Source organism: Gigantopelta aegis, chromosome 5 (assembly GCF_016097555.1).
Source record: "Gigantopelta aegis isolate Gae_Host chromosome 5, Gae_host_genome, whole genome shotgun sequence".
NCBI lineage: Eukaryota > Metazoa > Mollusca > Gastropoda > Neomphalida > Peltospiridae > Gigantopelta > Gigantopelta aegis.
In genome coordinates, this window is record NC_054703.1 from 2,508,625 (window position 1) to 2,528,298 (window position 19,674).

At 41.4% G+C, this 19,674-nt stretch overlaps 1 protein-coding gene across 1 annotated transcript; it reads right to left on the reverse strand.

The window, feature by feature from the left end:
- On the reverse strand, positions 1-19,559 carry LOC121373679 (dihydrofolate reductase-like). The gene is made up of 6 exons (XM_041500401.1): positions 19,344-19,559; positions 16,184-16,233; positions 4,958-5,063; positions 4,065-4,194; positions 2,007-2,116; positions 1-370 (listed from the first exon to the last, which is right to left on the reverse strand). Exons 1-6 carry the CDS (start codon positions 19,457-19,459, stop codon positions 301-303), a joined length of 582 nt encoding a protein of 193 aa, XP_041356335.1. The 5' UTR covers positions 19,460-19,559; the 3' UTR covers positions 1-300.
- Positions 19,560-19,674: the final 115 nt, after the last annotated feature.

Genomic DNA, 19,674 nt, shown 5'->3' on the forward strand with positions numbered 1-19,674 from the left:
CCATCCCACAAACAGGAAAGCACATACCACCGCCTTTGATATACCAGTCGTGGTGCGCTGGCTGGAATGAGAAATAGCCCAATGGGCCCACCAACAAGGATCGATCCCAAATCGACCGCGCATCAAGCAAGCGCTTTACCACCGGGCTATCATGGCCGTACCCTCCTGCACTAGCTGGACCATGAATTAGCTCATTGGGCCAACCGACGGGGATCGATCCTAGACCGACCGTGCATCAGGCGAGCGCTTTACCACTGGGTTACGTCCCCTACCCGAACCCACCCCCACTTCTTCGATAAGTCAAAGTTTTTTATAGACTTCAAAACAGTATTGCACTCCATTGTCTTCATAAATGTGGGCGTCACTGCAACTGAAAAACAACAACAGAACCAAACGGTAAATATCAGTGTAAAATAATATATCAGGTAATATGATATGGTACGGTACGGTACTACGGTACGGTACTACGGTACGGTACGGTATGGTATGGTATTTATAGGATATTAAACGAGCTTTCATTTCGTATCATGTTTATGTCCCCAGTGAAATAATTTTCAATTTTCACGAGCTTTAGCGATTGATAATGAAATTATTTCACGAGGGACATAAACATGATACGAAATGACAGCGAGTTTAATACACTATTTATTACCCATAATCGATCTTAATTTATATCATTCATCTCGTTTCGTTGACGTTCCTGTAAGGTTGCAGTACGCCACTCGGTGACGTCATCGTGTGACGTCAAAAGAGTTACGTCCCACTTGGCATTCTAGTGGGACGTATCACTTTGTTATTACCCATATTGTTAAAAATACCTTGGTACATATCAAAGTGATACGTCCCACCAGAACGCCAAGCGGGACGTAACACCTTTGACGTCACACGATGACGTCATCAATTGGTGCACAACCTTACAGGAACGTCAACGAAACGAGATGAGTGATATAAATAAAGATAATTATGGGTAATGAATAGGATATTAAACTCGCTACCATTTCGTATCATGTTTATGTCCTTCGTGAACTAATTTTCATTGTCACTCGCTAAAGCTCGTGACAATTGAAATTTATTTCACTCGGGACATAAACATGATAGGAAACGAAAGCTCGTTTAATACTGTTCCAATGATCGATTATAATCCAAAACCAGGCACGTCGGAGCGGGGGGGGGGGGGGGGGGGGGGGGGGGGGGGGGGGGGGGGGGGGGGGGGGTTAGCCCTCCTACCAATAATTCCGAATTCTCTACCTTTTATTACTATATATTAAAAAAAAAAATTGTTAAATATTTTATGCCATTAGACTTTGCTATTATGCTTTAGATATATATGATTATGAATATTGTCTGATGTCCATCTTGTTTAGGAGAGCACTTATATAGGCTCTGCCTGTTGTGCAATCCTTTTGATTAATAAAATATCTCAAAACAAAATTCCGAATAGTAAATCTTAAGGCAGAGATGAATTTTACTTGTATTTCAGGACATCTAGTTTTCAAAATTTTACGGGATAACAGATCCCTGAACCCCCTAGAAACTTTGCTTTGCGCCCTTGATCTATCACCACCACTCCCACCTACCCCCCCCCCCCCCCCCCCAATGTCTACTTACTTCTGCTGTGCCCGAAAACTCATCGTACTTACTTCTGCTGTGCCCGAAAACTCATCGGTTGAACGCAGCCAATGTGACGATCGATTACAAAAATCCATAATCGATTGGCGCTGTGTTGTTTCCAACAGTTTAGATAATGAAACAGATATAAATTTGCTGTGCTTTGTTTGTTTTCATGAGTATGTAAAGAGGTTGGGGGGGGGGGGGGGGGGCTAAATAAAGGTAAACCTAGCGAATACAATAGGTGCAGTACTAACAATTCAAATCCTTAGTTTATATAATTCTAAGCGATTGTGTAATCGAAAGTTGGTCGGTTAGTACTGATTCACAGTACTATAGTCCATCCCGCGGGGAACCCCCTTTTTCGTGCTATGAAATTTACTGTAAGTTATTTTTACCTGATTTTTCTAAATTTCTCTTCAAATTCAGGAAAAAAGACATCAGCTTCAAAATCGCCAAATATCCTAGTTAGATATAGTCTGTTGCATGCCTTATGATTGACAGCGATCTGAGGAAAAGGAAGGAAGGAAATGTTTTATTTAACGACGCACTCAACACATTTTATTTACGGTTATATGGCGTCGGACATATGGTTAAGGACCACACAGATATTGAGAGAGAAAACCCGCTGTCGCCACTTCATGGGCTACTCTTTTCGATTAGCAGCAAGGGATCTTTTATATGCACCATCCCACAGACAGGAAAGCACATACCACCGCCTTTGATATACCAGTCGTGATGCGCTGGCTGGAATGAGAAATAGCCCAATGGGTCCACCGACGGGGATCGACCCTAGACCGACCGCGCATCAAGCGAACGCTTTACCACTGCGCTACTTTCCCGCCCTCTGAGGAAAAGAAACCATCAACCACTTTCTAAATGATAGTAAAATTTATTTTAAAATGCCCAGAAAACACCTAAAATATCGGGTATTGAAAACATTTACCTCTAGAACTCCCATGTTATCTTCAATAGGTTGCTATTTTGATGAATATTTACACATATTCACTTCTACGCACCCACTTGGGCAGACCCACGAAATATTTCAAGAAGGATATCAGGGGCAAAAGGGCACACAACCAATTCCCTGAAAAGGTAACTTCAATGAAAATTGTAAACAAATTGTTAAAAAGGAGGACTTTAAAGGCATATTTTTACAGACCACTGACCTATTTAATGGTCTAACAAAGTATTACCTGAACAAAAATAATTTGATTTGTCCCTAAATGTACTTTATTCAAACATTTTCATAACCATCATACTTCATTTATTAATGATATTTTGTAAAAAATAATAATTGAATTATGGCAATGGTCCATAATTAAAAACTAAAATTGCCGAGAGGGTTGACATGGATTTTACTTCATCATGGTTCAGTTAAGGTGATGCGATAGCTAGATTTGGTTTCCAACAATTAATGTAATTTAAATTTATTATCCATTTTTAGAGAAATAAGATCCTTAAATCTGTGACAGTATGCCTTTAATTGTGTTTAGAGGGACAATTCCCCTCCCTTGAATCAATCCCTGTACACCACATACACCACAATACACACTCCCCCCCCCCCCCCACACACACACACACACCAGGGATTCTAGATTTTTTTTATATAATCCACTAGCCATGGGATCAGTGGTTTTAAAAATTTACTAGAAACCATTAAAAATTCACTAGCCCTACTGTACTTTTACTACCGTAATTTACTAATTAATATTAATAATCGGATATGTCACCCAAAGAGGGAGACAGAGCTTAAAAACACTAACATTGAGTGGTGGGGTAGGGGCAGGATATTCATATTTACAAAATAGACTTAACTGCAGCATTTGACAAGTTTCTTTTCACTAGCCGTCGGGCATGGCAATAATAGTTATTTATTAGCCCAACACTGAAATTCACTAGCCATGGGAGTGGGACTACCATAATCTAGAAGCCCTGTACACACACAAGGGTCATTGTTATACGTATACAGCCTAAAATAATAAGGGGGAAGGAAGGATTGTAAAAAGAAAAAAGAAGGATTATAAAGAGAAAAAAGAAAGAAATGTTTATTTAACGACACACTCAACACATTTTATTTACGGTTATATGGCGTCAGACATATGGTTAAGGACCACACAGAGTTTGAGAGGAAACCCGCTGTCGCCACTACATGGACTACTCTTTCCAATTAGCAGCAAGGAATCTTTTATTTGCGCTTCCCACAGGCAGGATAGCACAATCCATGGCCTTTGTTGAACCAGTTATGGATCACTGGTCGGTGCAAGTGGTTTACACCTACTCATTGAGCCTTGTTGAGCATTCACTCAGTGTTTGGAGTCGGTATCTGGATTAAAAATCCCATGCCTCGACTGGAATCCGAACCCAGTACCTACCAGCCTGTAGACTGATGGCCTAACCACGACGTCACCGAGGCCGGTAAATTATAAAGAGAAATAAGATCTTAAAACTCTTACTTGATAATTCTGTGAGCCACCCATCACCCAAATCCGTTCTATCTTTTCAACGACAGAGGGCGTTGTGAGATATTCAATAGCGAGGTCAAAGGTTGAACATACTTTGTGAATACTTGGATGGTGTCCGTCCCTTGGAGAGAAAAAATAAATGAATAAAAAAAATTATGGATGCACTCAATAGATTTTAATTACGGTGGCTAAGGACCACACAGATAATAAGACAGGAATCATGCTGCCGCCAGCAAGGGATCTTTTATATGCACTATCCCACAGACAGGGTAGCACATACCACATACTTTGTAACATCACTGACGGGAATGTTACAAGCTACAGCCCGATGGGACAACCGACGGGGATCGATCTTAGACCACGTGAATATGACACCACAAGAGCACATTTTGTTTAACGACACCACTAGAGCACATTTATTAATCATCGGCTATTGGATGTCAAACATTTGGTAATTTTGACATAGTCTTGGAGAGGAAACCCGCTACATGTTACTGGATGTCAAACATTTGGTAATTTTGACATATAGTCTTGGAGAGGAAACCCGATACATGCTATTGGATGTCAAACATTTGGTAATTTCGACATATAGTCTCAGAGAGGAAAGCCGCTACATTTTTCCATTAGTAGCAAGAGATTTTTTATATGCACCATCCCACAAACAGAACAGCACATACCACAACCTTTGATATACCAGTGGGCCCACCGACGGGGATCGATACCAGACCGATCGCGCAAAAGGCGAGCACTTTACCACTGGGCTACGTCCCGATCCACGTGAATATGAAAAATGTGTACGTTCACTAAAAGTTTCATTTGTTTAACGACACAACTAGAGCACAAATTAATCATCGGCTGCTGCCATATAAGTAAGAGATACGTACTGCACGGTGGAACTAATAACGATGTTGTGTAGACCAGCCGTCTCTCGTTCCTCTTCGTACCAAAACTCCCACGTTCTCCGTCCCAGGATAAACGCTATAGATTTGGCTACAAGTATATTTTCAAAGAATATTTTGTTTTATTATATACATAGCAATGAAATATACAGACCTACAGAAACCATAAAGGTGATATTCGGTGAAAAGTCATATTTTCACTGTATTTTAGCTACGGTACAGTAAAAATATAGAAATCATGTTTGCACAGCAGTATTATTAAGTAATTATTAATTAAATAAAGATACTATTTGTTCGTATTTCTTTTAAAAATACCATCAAGTAAATTTTTAACAAACGTTCAACCGGATGAAATATATCATGGCATTACGTATTTTCGATAGGATCAGCGAAAGTCATTATCACCCCGCCCCCCGCAAAAACTAGAAAAGATGTATATAATAAATAGATCATTTCACGGTTGTTTTTTCGAATACGATTTTTATGTCAACACGTGATGTGTGAAAACCATATTTTCACTTATTGCTACGCAATTCGTGAAAATATGGTTTTCACACATCACGAGTAGACATAAAAATTGTATTCGTAAAATCCCACGAAACAGCCTCTATGTACAGTTTAGTATATTAGTAGTCCGAAGGCACGTATAATGTGTGCTTCTTCTACATCCGAAGCTTGTTGCACGCACTATATGTCTGGAGCTCGACGCGGTAAGACGTGTTTGTTTCGCTTGTGCACACTGCAGGTGCTTTCGCGGCTCGACTTGGGGATCCTTCACTTCGTTGTTTTTGTCAGCGAAGTGAAGTTTTCTACTGGGATGTATGTGGCCATTGGAACTGATTGAACGCTGGAACGCTTCTCGTTTCGACAGTCTGCACCACCAGGTTGGATTCTTTTTTAGCGAGATTCCTTGCCTCCACGTCATTTCTCCGGCTGAGTATGTCGACTTATTTTTTCGTGACTCGTATGACGGCCATTCTGCAGAATGCCACGGTTGTTCGCGTGTAGTCTCTACATGTCCGAGCCTGTCCTAGCAGCACTGGAAGATTGACCGCCCCGCTCTAAGAAGAAATAGGAAGCGGGGTCGGCCGCACCACTATACCAACCCATGACGACTGGACTATACCCTAGTCTGATTCTCTCTCTCCTTCAGACGGATCCGGCTTCTCAAGATCTGTATTTCAGCACAGCACTACACCTTCAACGTCTACTGACTGTCAATCTAGGGGTTTTCTTGACGGGATGCAACCCATCTCGTCCCTACAAGCTGTGCACCCTAACGACCTTAACGAGGCCACTCACGTGGACATATAGATCGGACTTTAAACTTTTAGACCTTCGTTCAAACGTTTGTCGAAATTACTTTCTTTTTTTAATATTATTAAATAGTCCGATCCTCTCGACCGAGCAGTCAATTCTTTTTATTTTTGGCTTGTAACTTTTTTTTATCTTTTTAAAAAAAATTCTATTAACGTTTTTACTAATTGCTATTTTCAAACTTCTGCCCATTTTCAACTCTACACCCTCCCCCCTCCACACCGAGTCAGGCCACTGATCTTATCTAATTTCTTTTTGACCACCCGATCTAATCTAGCGACCAAATTTAATGAGTAGAATTTGTTTTATTAATTATATTAGAGATGCGCATTAAAATTTTAAAGGCCCACTATTTAATTTTTGGATGTAAATTTTAAAATTGTCCGCTTAATTTTTTTCTGTCCCGGGACAAGCCCCTTCTATCCAGAGACAGGCCCCGGGACGGACAGGCTCAAACCTCTAATTGTATATGAACATGTAAAAATTATTCGCACTCGCACTCGCACTATATGTAGCTGGTATTCAAAACTTGTGGCACCTTGTTTTAAACGTTTCTCAACCGAAATAGTGCAACAAATGGACACAAACCAAAAATGTATAACCTACCGTATTCACTAAATCCCGACTGAAGTATTAAAAAAATTAATATTCCAACGACAACCGTCAAAAGTACCCCGCCATTTTAAATATGTTATATGGAGGGAAGCAACTCGCTGTGCACGTAAAGAATAGTATTGACATAATGTGCCCCGTGCACTAGTAGATTAGCTGCCGTGTGATCCTGCATCTCAGACGAACCATCTAACCCAACTCCGTCGGCATCCACATGGCCAACAGCATGTAGTTCATGTTATCTAGATAGGAAATATCGACCAACAGCTAGCGAAGAATGTCGCGTAATGGGAAGAAAATTAAACTGCAAGACACTGTTGTTCGTTTGTTTGTTTGTTCTTCGTTGTAGGTTTTTTTTTCTAACTATGAATCAACAGAAAGCGAAGAATGACGTGTTTTGGGGAAGAAAATTAAATTGCAAGACACTGTTGTTCGTTCGTTTGTTCTTTGTTCTTGGTTTTTTTTTCTTCTAACCATGAATCAACAGAAAGCGAAGAATGACGCGTTTTGGGGGAAGAAAATTAAATTGCAAGACACTGTTGTTCGTTCGTTTGTTCTTGGTTTTCTTCTAACCATGAATCAACAGAAAGCGAAGAATGACGCGTTTTGGGGAAGAAAATTAAATTGCAAGACACTGTTGTTGTTCGTTCGTTTGTTCTTTGTTCTTGTGGGTTTTTTCTAACAATGAATCAACAGAAAGCGAAGAATGACGCGTTTTGGGGAAGAAAATTAAATTGCAAGACACTGTTGTTCGTTCGTTTGTTCTTTGTTCTTGGTTTTTTTCTAACCATGAATCAACAGAAAGAGAAGAATGACGCGTTTTGGGGAAGAAAATTAAATTGCAAGACACTGTTGTTCGTTCGTTTGTTCTTTGTTCTTGGGGTTTTTCTTACCATGAATCAACAGAAAGCGAATAAAACAAGATTGTCCAAATATCTCTCATAACTGTATATCTATTAGATCTCTCTGTAACAGGCAGTTCAAAACCGCCTTGGCTCGTCTAGGTATGATCAGATATACGATCTTATATAAAGTATATATTATATAGCACGTTTAGTTCACTAGAAAAAACAACAAAAACACAATACACTTTGGAATCTGTATTAACCTATGCTGACAAATGTACAGCCGCAGTAGTTAATTAATAACAACCCAGAACTGATCACTTATTTAGTTAATCTCTAGGTGTCTAGTTTACACAATATGCTAATCACTTCACCGTGACACAACACCCACACGTGTGATAATTGAGAAACGCGTCTGGGAGAAGTTAATTAATAAAGGAATTACAACACTATTCCTAACTGGTTAATTTTTAATTAACCCTTACTACTCGTTCAGTAACGTGTGATAATTGAGAAACGCTGCCAGGAGAACTTAATTAATAAAGGAATTACAACACTATTCCTAACTGGTTAATTTTTAATTAACCCTTAACTACTCATTCAGTAACCTTGTAACACAGAATTAATACTGGTACCTATCAAAATAAAGACAATAACCTACAGTTTACCTAGGTCTTCTAGGATGACTGGCTAAGCTTTATATTACCAAATACTCTATAATGTTAGAACAAAAAGTCTACGATTTACTTCGTCAGATGACCGAAGACACTGTCTAAAGAATATTGGTATAATACAGTATTAAAATATTTAAAGTCACATCAATCACATCAAGGTTATACAACAGAGCAGACTACGTTCCCTGGGAGCCGTCCTTTTTGCTCCTCATCATAACTCTAAAATTCTAGCTATTTATTATAAAAATCAGAATATCGCCTGGGGGTACAAGGCGGTCCTCCCCCTATCATCTAATATTCCACCTCTCCCAGAGACGCATTTTTCTCTTTGATCGCCAGACTTACTGACGCCATCGTCGCCAAATCACGGTTGTAAAAACCGCAATCGCAGAGGTATTACGTAACTACTGGCCACATGGCTCCGCACCTGGGCTGGGTGTGTATTAGACGACCATCGCGCAGAAGTATTACGTAACAAGTTGCCCACCTAGCTAAGTGCATTTGGAACTGCACACGGCCTTCTAAAACAATTAATATCGCCACAGGCGAAAACAAAATTAAGAGCATGTACCGTCACACACACCCACCTCAAAAAGGATATTTCCTCTACTCTAGGAATAGGGAAATATACTACATTAAAACAAAAAGGTGCGTTAACCGACGCATACAGGCATTTATAACACAAGTAATAATAAGGTGACTACCAGTAATCACACTGAGTCTCTGAGTCCCTGGTATACAAATAAAATATATATAAACAAAACAGAAATCAAGAATGTCAACACATTATCATAACGTTCAACTTCGGGACAGGGCATCAGCGATTACATTGGATGTGCCCTTGATATGTTCAATGGTAATTGGGTATTCTTGCAGAAGAAGACTCCACCTCAAAACTCTCTGGTTGGTGGCTTTCATTCTGTGAATGAAAGTAAGCGGATTATGATCAGTAAAGACCACCACTTGGTGCACTGCCGATTTCACGTAGATCTGAAAATGCTTCAGAGCTTGTACCATGGCCAAAGCTTCCTTCTCTATAGTGGAATAGTTCACCTGGTGTTTGTCAAACTTTTTCGAGAAGAAACTTACAGGATGGTGCAGTCCATTTTCGTCTTCCTGGAACAGCACAGCTCCAGCTCCCACGTCACTTGCATCCACAGCTAGCTTGAACGGCATTCGGTAGTCTGGTGCTGCCATCACGGGAGACTAGGAGAGCATCTGCTTGAGACGGTTAAATGACTTCTCGCATTCATCTGACCACTGGAACTTCGTTTCCTTCTTTAGCAGCGAGGTGATGGGGGCGTCGCAAATCTAGCACAGAAACGACGATAATAACCGGCCATACCAAGGAACCGGCGAACTTCACGACGGTTGGTCGGTGCAGGGTGCTGGCTGATGCTTAGTGTCTTGGCCTGCAGTGGGGCGACGCAACCATGTCCGACAGTATGACCTAAGTAGGTCACTGAAGCTCTCACGAATTCACATTTGCCCAGGTTCACAGTCAAGTTAGCTTTCTGTAGGCGACTGAATATTAGTTGTAACCTGGTTAAATGTTCATCCCAAGTGTCGGTGGCTAACACCACATCGTCCAGATACACACTGACGTTTTCTAAATCAGATAACACCTGGTTCATCATCCTTTGAAAGGCAGCAGGAGCAGTCTTCAAACCAAACGGCATCACTCGGAATTGGAAGAGGCCGTCAGGTGTGATGATCGCCAGAATGTCCTTAGCTTCCTCCGTTAACGGAATGGCATAAAAACCCTTCAGTAGGTCCAATTTGGTGATGTATTGCGCGTGTCCAACTCGGTCGATGCAATCGTCAAGGCGGGGTAGAGGGTAGGCATCTGCCTTGATGAGTTGATTCACGCGACTTAGGTCAGCGCACAACCGGAAACTGTTATCTCCCTTTTGAATCAGAATAACAGGTGATGCCCACTGACTGTTTGATGGTTCCAGAATGTCGTGTTCCAACATGTAATCTATCTCTTTTTTTAGTGCCGCACGTTTTACAGGATTTATCCGATAGGCATGCTGTCGAATCGGTGTAGCGTTGGGTTCCAAGTGCACATCCTGGATTAAAGTATTGGTAACCGTTGGAAAGTCCTGACAAATGGAAACATTGTCTTGTATCAACGTAGTCAGCTTTGCTCGCTGGGGGCTGTCAAGGTGCTGTAGATAGGAACTCAAGTCTGCTAGAATCTGGCTGTTGGTTAATTTGATCTCCGCAGTCTTGACGTCATCACAGGAAATTGAGTGACTCTCAATTTGGACAGGCAACACTGGAACTATCGACAGTCTGTCAAAATAACCTTTTAGCAAATTGATGTGACAATACCTACTTTTCCTAACCCTATCAGGAGTGTTTATCACATACCCTGTCTCATTAACCCGTTTGTGCACAACATAGGGACCGAAATACCGGTTCTGTAATGAACCCCGTTTAATGGGAAGGTACAGCAGCACTTTATCCCCTGGTTTAAATTCCCGACTCTTAGCCTTCCTATCAAACACTGATTTTATTTTGCTCTGAGCATAGCTCAGATGCTTCCTAGCCAGTTCGGTCGCCTGCCACAACCTATCTCTAACTCTCCCTACATAAATCAGAAGGTTTTCGGCATTATCCTTGTCTAACCAACTATCTTTTACCAATTTGAGAGGGCCTCGGGCTGAATGCCCATAGACCAACTCAAATGGGGTGAATCCTAAGGATTCTTGCTTAGCATCCCGTGCTGCGAACAACACGAAAGGAATTGACTGGCCCCAGTCAGTACCATTGTCGAAACAATGGCAGCGAAGCATACTTTTCATGCTCTGGTGGAAACGTTCTATGGCGCCCTGGCTCTCAGGGTGGAATGCAGCAGAACGAATCTGTCGTATATCTAACATAGACAGTACTTGCTGGATTAACTTGCTCATAAAGTTCGTACCCCGGTCGCTTTGAATTTCACCTGGTAAACCTGTGTACGTAAAGTACTTAAGCAGCGCACTAGCTACAACCGACGCAGTAACCTTCCTTAAGGGAATCGCCTCTGGAAAACGCGTAGTTAAGCACATAATTGTTAACAAGAATTGGTTGCCTGAACGCGTTTTCGGTAATGGCCACACGACATCTATCAACACTTTTGAAAAGGCTTCCCCAACTATGGGAACCTTCTGCAGGGGATAGGGAGGAATTAGCTGATTTGGTTTGCCCACAACCTGACACACATGACATGACATACAATGCTTACTGACATCTGCAAACATTCCCTTCCAATAAAACTCTGAGGCAAGTTTACCATGAGTTTTATTCCGCCCTAAGTGGCCAGCAAACACGTCCTCATGTGCTAACAATAACAATGACGGACGGTACTTAGAGGGCATCACAATTCTACATCTTGTCACACATTCCTCACTATCAGGCACAACCTTTTCCACACTCTTATTCATTAACACTCCCATGTCCATATAATACCCTGACATCTGATCCTCCATCTCACCCTCAGTTAACAATGTAGTGCGAGCTGCCAACAAACTTGGGTCAGCCCCCTGCTCTAGGATTAACTCTTGTCTATTACAATGTAAGTCCCCCCTATCAAACACAACTGGTTCATTTCCCCTCTGCGGGAGATCAACAGGTTCCACCACATTTAATTCCTCAGTTGACTTATCTACCATTTTACTGATAACCTCATCCACTCCAATTTCATGGCTCACACACGTATCAGACAAATCACAAATATCCTCTGGGTCTCGTGCTAACCTACTGGCCACAGCCCTAGTCATTACACACGCAGGATATCTAGTCTCATCAACCTCACACTCTTCTATGGGTAAAGGGCTGTCTTCAATTAACAATTGGTCACATTGCGGCTGACAACATTGACTAGTCAAATCATTACCCAACAAAACTCCTATGTTTTCAAAAGGCAAGTCCTTCACAACACCCATAATGACTGGTCCCGTCACAAACTTCGAACACAAGAAAACCTTATGTAACCTAACAACCATATTTTCTCCAGTAACCGAGGTTAAAGCCAAACTACGTCCAGTATCTGAATTCTCAATACCAGCTAAAAACTCTTGCGTGATCAGGCTCTGACTACACCCGGTATCTCTATAGATTGATATTGCCTTAGGACTCAATTCTTGTTTCACATCACAAACCATACCAGTGGACACATACGGATTTACTTTCTCTGCCATGGGACTAACCATTAACTCTCTCACTAACGGAGCTGACCTCACTAAACCGACCACTTGCGCATTATCGCGTTTCCTTTTAAAACAGTCCCCGATAAGATGGTTATCCTTTTTACAGTAACTGCAATGTGGACGAAAAGTTCGTGCATTGGCTGATATTGCAAGTCTATCCTTACTTTGCCCACCAGGTGCATTCCTTGCCTGACTAGCTGACCAACTAGATGACTCTCCCCGATAGTTACTTTCCCGGGAAAAACCTAGCTGAAATTTCTTCTTATCACCCTGTTGTAAAGAGCTACCCGGTACTGCCTGAGCTTTGTGTATTAACACGTAATCATCTGTCACTATGCCTGCCTCCTCTATCTTTTTGACTTCACGATCCTCTAAGTGAATACGTATGCTAACTGGTAATCCATTTTTAATGTCCTGTAAGATCAACAACTTCCGTAACTCGGTATATGACTCTACCTGATGAGACACCACCCATTTATCAAACATCCCTGCCTTCTTAGCCACAAACTCACTATAAGACTGACCCTGCGTTTTTCTCAACTCGCTATACCGTAACCGATAATCCTCAGGTCGTAATTCATACGCCCTCAACACTGCCGCCTTAACTAGGTCGTACTGACTTGCTCGCTCATCACTCATTGAATTATAAGCTACGCTAGCCTTCCCATTAAACTTAGACACGGCTAACAATGTCCACTTAGACTGCGGCCAATTTAGCTGCTTAGCGGCTCGTTCAAAACGTTGAAAGAACATATCTACCTCCTGGTCATCAAATACAGGCAGTGATCTATAAGCCTCGGACATGTTAAAACCATTTCCTGCCTCTCGTCTAACTTCATCAGTATTCAACTTTAACTCATGTTCCACTTTTAATTTTTCTAACTGGAATTCTCTATCCCTATCTCTCTCTTCTCTACCCCTCTCTTCTCTCTCTCTCTCTCTCTCTCTCTATCCCTATCTTCTTTTTCTCTATCTCTATCTTCTTTCTCTCTCCCTCTCTCTATCCCTCTCTTCCCTTTCTCTATCTCTATCTTCTTTCTATCTATCCCTCTCTTCTCTTTCTCTCTCTCTCTCTCTATCTCTTCTCTCTATCTTCTCTATCTCTCTCTCTATCTTCTCTATCTCTCTCTCTATCTAATGCACGTTCTTCTCTTTCGTACTCAAGCTTTTTAAAAGCTAATTGTTGTTCCACACTTAACTCATTTATCCCTATCTCTGGAACAATCTCACTGTCTTCCATAACAGGACTGTCACCAAAAACTTCCTGGATAATAATTGTCCTTATATCTCCTAAGGTTTTAGCTGATGTTAAGTCAATTTCTCGCTCACCCGCGATTTCAACTAACTCGGCCTTACGTGCTCGCTTAATCTCCACTACACTGAGCGTAGGCCTATCCAGCAAATTCTTATCCATGTTTAGATATGACGCACTTAATATTAATTAATTTTCTAGTGAACAACGTTGCTACTTCTAGTTAAATTGTAAAATTAATTTATAAAGCCCCCATTTACAAACAATACTTTTTTTAAATATGCCTGTCCCGTTTCAGATCCGGGACGACCGCCCCAATTTTCTACTCCTGTCACGGGGATTCTTTAATACCCGTAACTGAATAAAACAAGATTGTCCAAATATCTCTCATAACTGTATATCTATTAGATCTCTCTGTAACAGGCAGTTCAAAACCGCCTTGGCTCGTCTAGGTAGGATCAGAGATACGATCTTATATAAAGTATATATTATATAGCACGTTTAGTTCACTAGAAAACACAACAAAAACACAATACACTTTGGAATCTGTATTAACCTACGCTGACAAATGTACAGCCGCAGTAGTTAATTAATAACAACAATAATAACAACCCAGAACTGATCACTTAATTAGTTAATCTCTAGGTGTCTAGTTTACACAATATGCTAATCACTTCACCGTGACACAACACCCACACGTGTGATAATTGAGAAACGATTCTAGGAGAAGTTAATTAATAAAGGAATTACAATCACATCAATCACATCAATCACATCAAGGTTATACAACAGAGCAGACTACGTTCCCTGGGAGCCGTCCTTTTTGCTTCTCATCATAACTCTAAAATTCTAGCTATTTATTATAAAAATCAGAATATCGCCTGGGGGTACAAGGCGGTCCTCCCCCTATCATCTGATATTCCACCTCTCCCAGAGACGCATTTTTCTCTTTGATCGCCAGACTTACTGACGCCATCGTCGCCAAATCACGGTTGTAAAAACCGCAATCGCAGAGGTATTACGTAACTACTGGCCACATGGCTCCGCACCTGGGCTGGGTGTGTATTAGACGACCATCGCGCAGAAGTATTACGTAACAAGTTGCCCACCTAGCTAAGTGCATTTGGAACTGCACACGGCCTTCTAAAACAATTAATATCGCCACAGGCGAAAACAAAATTAAGAGCATGTACCGTCACAGTGTGTGTGTGTGTGTGTGTGTGTGTGTGTGCGTATTCATGTGTGTGTGTGTGTGTGTGGTGTGTGTGTGTGTGCGTGTGTGTGTATTCATGTGTGTGTGTGCGTGCGTGTGTGCGTGCGTGTGTGTGTGTGTGTGTGTGTGTGTGTGTGTGTGTGTGGAGTGTGTGTGTGTGTGTGTGTGAAGTGTTGGGGTGGGTGGCTGGGGTGTTGGGGTGTTGCTGTTATTTTTAACCCGACATTGCCGTTTTAAGGAGACAGCTGAGTTCCTGAAACTTATTCAATATGTTTGTGGTCGTCCTAACATTTGTGGTTGCCCAAACTAGATTTTACCTCCCAATAATAGAATAATACATATTACAAGGAAACACTGCTTAGGCATACTGAAAATACACACACAGACATTTTATATAAGAAAATGTATACAATATGTAATTGTGTTCGTTAAAAAGACTCTGTCGGTCGGCAACATCTTAACAATGTCAGAAATCCGAGGACACTGTCCGCAATCCGACAGTCGCTGTAATTACAAGGTTCCAGCGAGAAAGAAGATTCAAAGAGCAAAATAAAATATAATTCAAGACGTAAAATTAGATTCGAGTGAGAAAACGTATTAAGAACACTGGCGTAACACGGGGGTGGGGGTGCATGCAGTGGCGTAGCGAGAGGGGGAGGGGCACGGAGGCCATGTCTCCTCAATCATACCTTTTTTTTTTCTTCTTTTTTTTTACTGTATTAAATTTTATAAAATCACATACATACATGCATAGTGTGGGTTGCCCCCCCCCCCCCCCCCCCCCATAATGGGTTCCAACCCAATCTAAAACCCTGGTCTATGCCCTCTCAATTACACCGTTTTACATCCACCACCTTTCATATTTTCTTGTCCCATAACGCGACTCATAGTGTGGTTGCCCACCCCCTCTAGACGCGTGTGCAGGGGGGGGGGGGGGTGTTCGGGGGTCGAAACCTTTCCCTGCTCAAGCAATTTTTGCTTTTTTTCAATATATATTTTGCGAGAGAAAATGACTCGACCCTCCTATAAACCTCTGTCGCCATTGTCTAGACTCGCTCCTGTACACGCCCCCACCCCCCACCCCGATATAAAGAATACTCACTCGGGTCAACCCTGGTCATCGTCAGCTTTTTATAGTGGTCGTGATCACCCCTGTGGAAAAACAAACAAACATGCATGCTGAGAGTACCGCTAAACATAAGCGTACGATACAGGGGGTTGGGGGGGGGGGGGGGCAACCCCACTCCCGAGTGCTGGAGCAAATCTTTAAATTAGGGCAAAAACAGTAGAGATATTCGGGGGAAATGTGCTAACCTGAGATATTTTTTCCATGTATTTCCATCATTCTCCCTTCAAAATTAGTTGTAGTCCATGTACAAATACGTAGTGATTCATTTCCAACCCTATACAGATGTTTGGCAGTAATGCTAATATGAATAATTGTTGTTATCCAGATTCGGGCAAAAAAACATCCTAACACACTACAAAAATGGGAGCCCATACAGCTATGCTGATAAAGCAATACATGTCCCCTAACTAATTTTCAATTTCAATGATCAAAAAACACCTCTAATAGTAAAATAAATACGCCGTAAGGTTTACAAACTATAGAAAGAAAGAAAGAAAGAAAGAAATTTTTATTTAATGACGCACTCAACACATTTTATTTACGGTTATATGGCGTCAGACATATTGTTAAGGACTACACAGAGTTTGAGAGGAAACCCGCTGTCGCCACTACATGGGTTACTCTTTCCAATTAGCAGCAAGGGATTTTTTATTTGCGCTTCCCACAGGCAGGATAGCACAAACCATGGCCTTTGTTGAACCAGTTATGGATCACTGGTCGGTGCAAGTGGTTTACACCTACCCAATGAGCCTTGCGGAACACTCACTCAGCGTCTGTAGTCGGTATCTGGATTTAAAAATCCCATGCCTCGACTGGGATCCGAACCCAGTACCTACCAGCCTGTAGACCGATGGCCTAACCACGCCGCCACCGAGGCCGGTTACAAACTATAGAGTCCGACGAGACCTTAGCATATTGCTATTTAATTAAAAGCTTATATTCACAACAGTTATCTAATGCAAGGGTCAGACTACCAAGTGCTAGCACAAAGTTGGCCAACTTTCTGGTGTCACTTCTACAACGGTCCAGTTGCTATTTCGAGCGCTCTTACAACTCGATTCTCGTCGTACATGTATACTATGTATATAACTCCTACAACCATTAATTGTTAATCTGAGCGTATACATCGAACTTTGACAGTTGGCAGGGTTTCTGCCTGAGGGTAAACCGGGTATGGCGCCATACCCAATTTTTTTGGCAGATTTTATTTTTTTAAGTTGATATTTTGACAAAATTATTGACTTATCATTACTGTATGATTTTCTAAACCCTAACCCTAAACCTTTTTCTTTCTGGGAGGAGCCCCAGTCCTTGGGTTTTGAAAATTATAGGCGAGTGGAAAATCGCACACCTCAATATGCTAAGGCGAGTGAAAAATCACTCTCCAAAATAAATAAAATAGGCAGTGTAGCTCCGATTGGATTTTGACTGGTACGTCTACAAACTTGTTTATTAAACCAGTATTTCCCGATTTATTCAACAAAGAGAAATACCAGTTGAACGACTGCATGGAAGCCATTGGCATGTTTTTATTATTATTATTATTTTTTAATAAAAGGATCTTCCTATCAGCTAAATGAGCTATGAAAACTGTTGATTTTTGTGAACAGTGGAAATAAATATACCCATCTATTTTACATGCGCCGTTTGTTCAGTGTAACGTGCGCTGTTTTTCACACTCGTCAAACTGAAATTACGTGCGCTGTACGAGCGCGATCGCACCCGCACCCCCGCACCTTAAAAAGCAAAATCTGGAGCGCCCCCCCCCCCCCCCCCCCCCCCCCCCCCCCCCCCCCCCCCCCCCCCCCCCCCCCCCCCCCCCCCCCCCCCCCCCCCGTCAACTAGTTGCATTCTGCACAACCATTGTAAATATTCAGTTCCATAGCGCTATACCCAAACATTTCTTTCTGGCAGAAACGCTGGTTGGGGAAAATTGCAACGCAACCGTCATATTAGCCAACAGTGTGACCCTAGCATTATATAATATGCTTGCAACAGAACACTGGAACATCATTATTTTGGAAAAAAAAAAAAAAAGTAAATTCCTATCTCCGATTATATTTTTTCCCTGTCCCAACCAATATTTCACGATTGGTATATCAACCGTCGTGGTATATCCTGTCTTGTCTGTGGAAAAGTACATATACAAGATCCCTTTTTAATGTCTATATTCTTGAAAATGGTTATAGTCGCCTATATTGTTATAAAATATATAACAGAAGAGCGCCTCGTAAGTTGAATAACTTGTGCATTATAAAATAAAATATGTTCCAAACAAAAGTAGCGGGGTTTTTTTGAAGCCTACACGTCACAATTATAGCGAACAAATTCAGTGGCGTAGGAGGAGGGAGGGACGGGGGTCATGCCCCCTCCCCAATCAAATTAAAAAATTATAAAATCATACATACTATGTTACTAGCCCGAGTACTCTGACTGTAAGAGAGCTAGACGGACCTTTGGACAGTTATACGTTCTTATTACAGTCAGAGACCAACCTATGTATTTTTTTGGCAATTCCTAACAACCAAAAAGTTGGCAAAGATTACCGCTCTAATACCACACCAATCCTATGTTTGACGTCAAATACCTTTACATCGATCATTTTCGAGTTAACTGATAAAAAAAATCCACATATTAATCACTAATACACATACTACAGAAAGAAATCCGACAGCACCCACATTCAGCTACGCTTCGTGACACTCCGTTGCCATAATTACAAAGCTCGGCGATCTATTTCGAGACGTAGATCACGTGATCGCCCACTGTGTGATTCCGCCTTGTGCAGCAGTTACAGGGGCCGTCTCATACCAAGTCAGGAATTGCCAAAAAAATAAATAGGTTGGTCTCTGACTGTAATGAGAGCGTATAACTGTCCAAATGTCCGTCTAGCTCTCTTACAGTCAGAGTACTCGGGCTAACTATGTTACATGCATGCATACATACATACATACATACATACATACATACATACATACATACATACATTACATACATAAGTATGTCAACCTCCACATACATGTACAGTACATCAATACATACATACATAGTGTGAATTGGCACTCCAGAATGGGTATTCCACATTATTACCCATTGACATTATAATGGTGTAAGGAACCCAAAATATACTCACTTCAAGTACGGCCAAGGGAAGTAACCCTTAAGTCCAATTCCTCTATTCGAGTCACACATTGCGGCACAAATATCATAGTGTGGTGTCTTTGTTGCCATTCGCAACAGTTCGGTCATAGTTATCTGCACACTTGGTTTTGATCGAATACATGTGGATTCTTATAGATGATAAATTAAATGTTATGTCGGGAACAAAATCTGCTATACAACAAAGAGTTATTTCCCCACTAATGTAAAATGCAGCTGAGGTTGCAGTGACGAAAATGAAATCTCATTTCTGATAAAGTAAGATACCCAAGACGAACAGTATATGAGATGTTGAGAGTCAAACA

What these genes read in the sequence shown, in the direction of transcription:
- LOC121373679 (XM_041500401.1), bottom strand. Translation starts at nt 19,459, where the DNA reads ATGACCGAACTGTTGCGAATGGCAACAAAGACACCACACTATGATATT. An exon ending in GATGACCAGGGTTGACCCGA is followed by an intron (nt 5,064 to 16,183) that starts GTGAGTATTCTT and finishes ATATACTTGTAG; the next exon opens with CCAAATCTATAGCGTTTATC. An exon ending in GTGGCTCACAGAATTATCAA is followed by an intron (nt 2,117 to 4,064) that starts GTAAGAGTTTTA and finishes CCTTTTCCTCAG; the next exon opens with ATCGCTGTCAATCATAAGGC.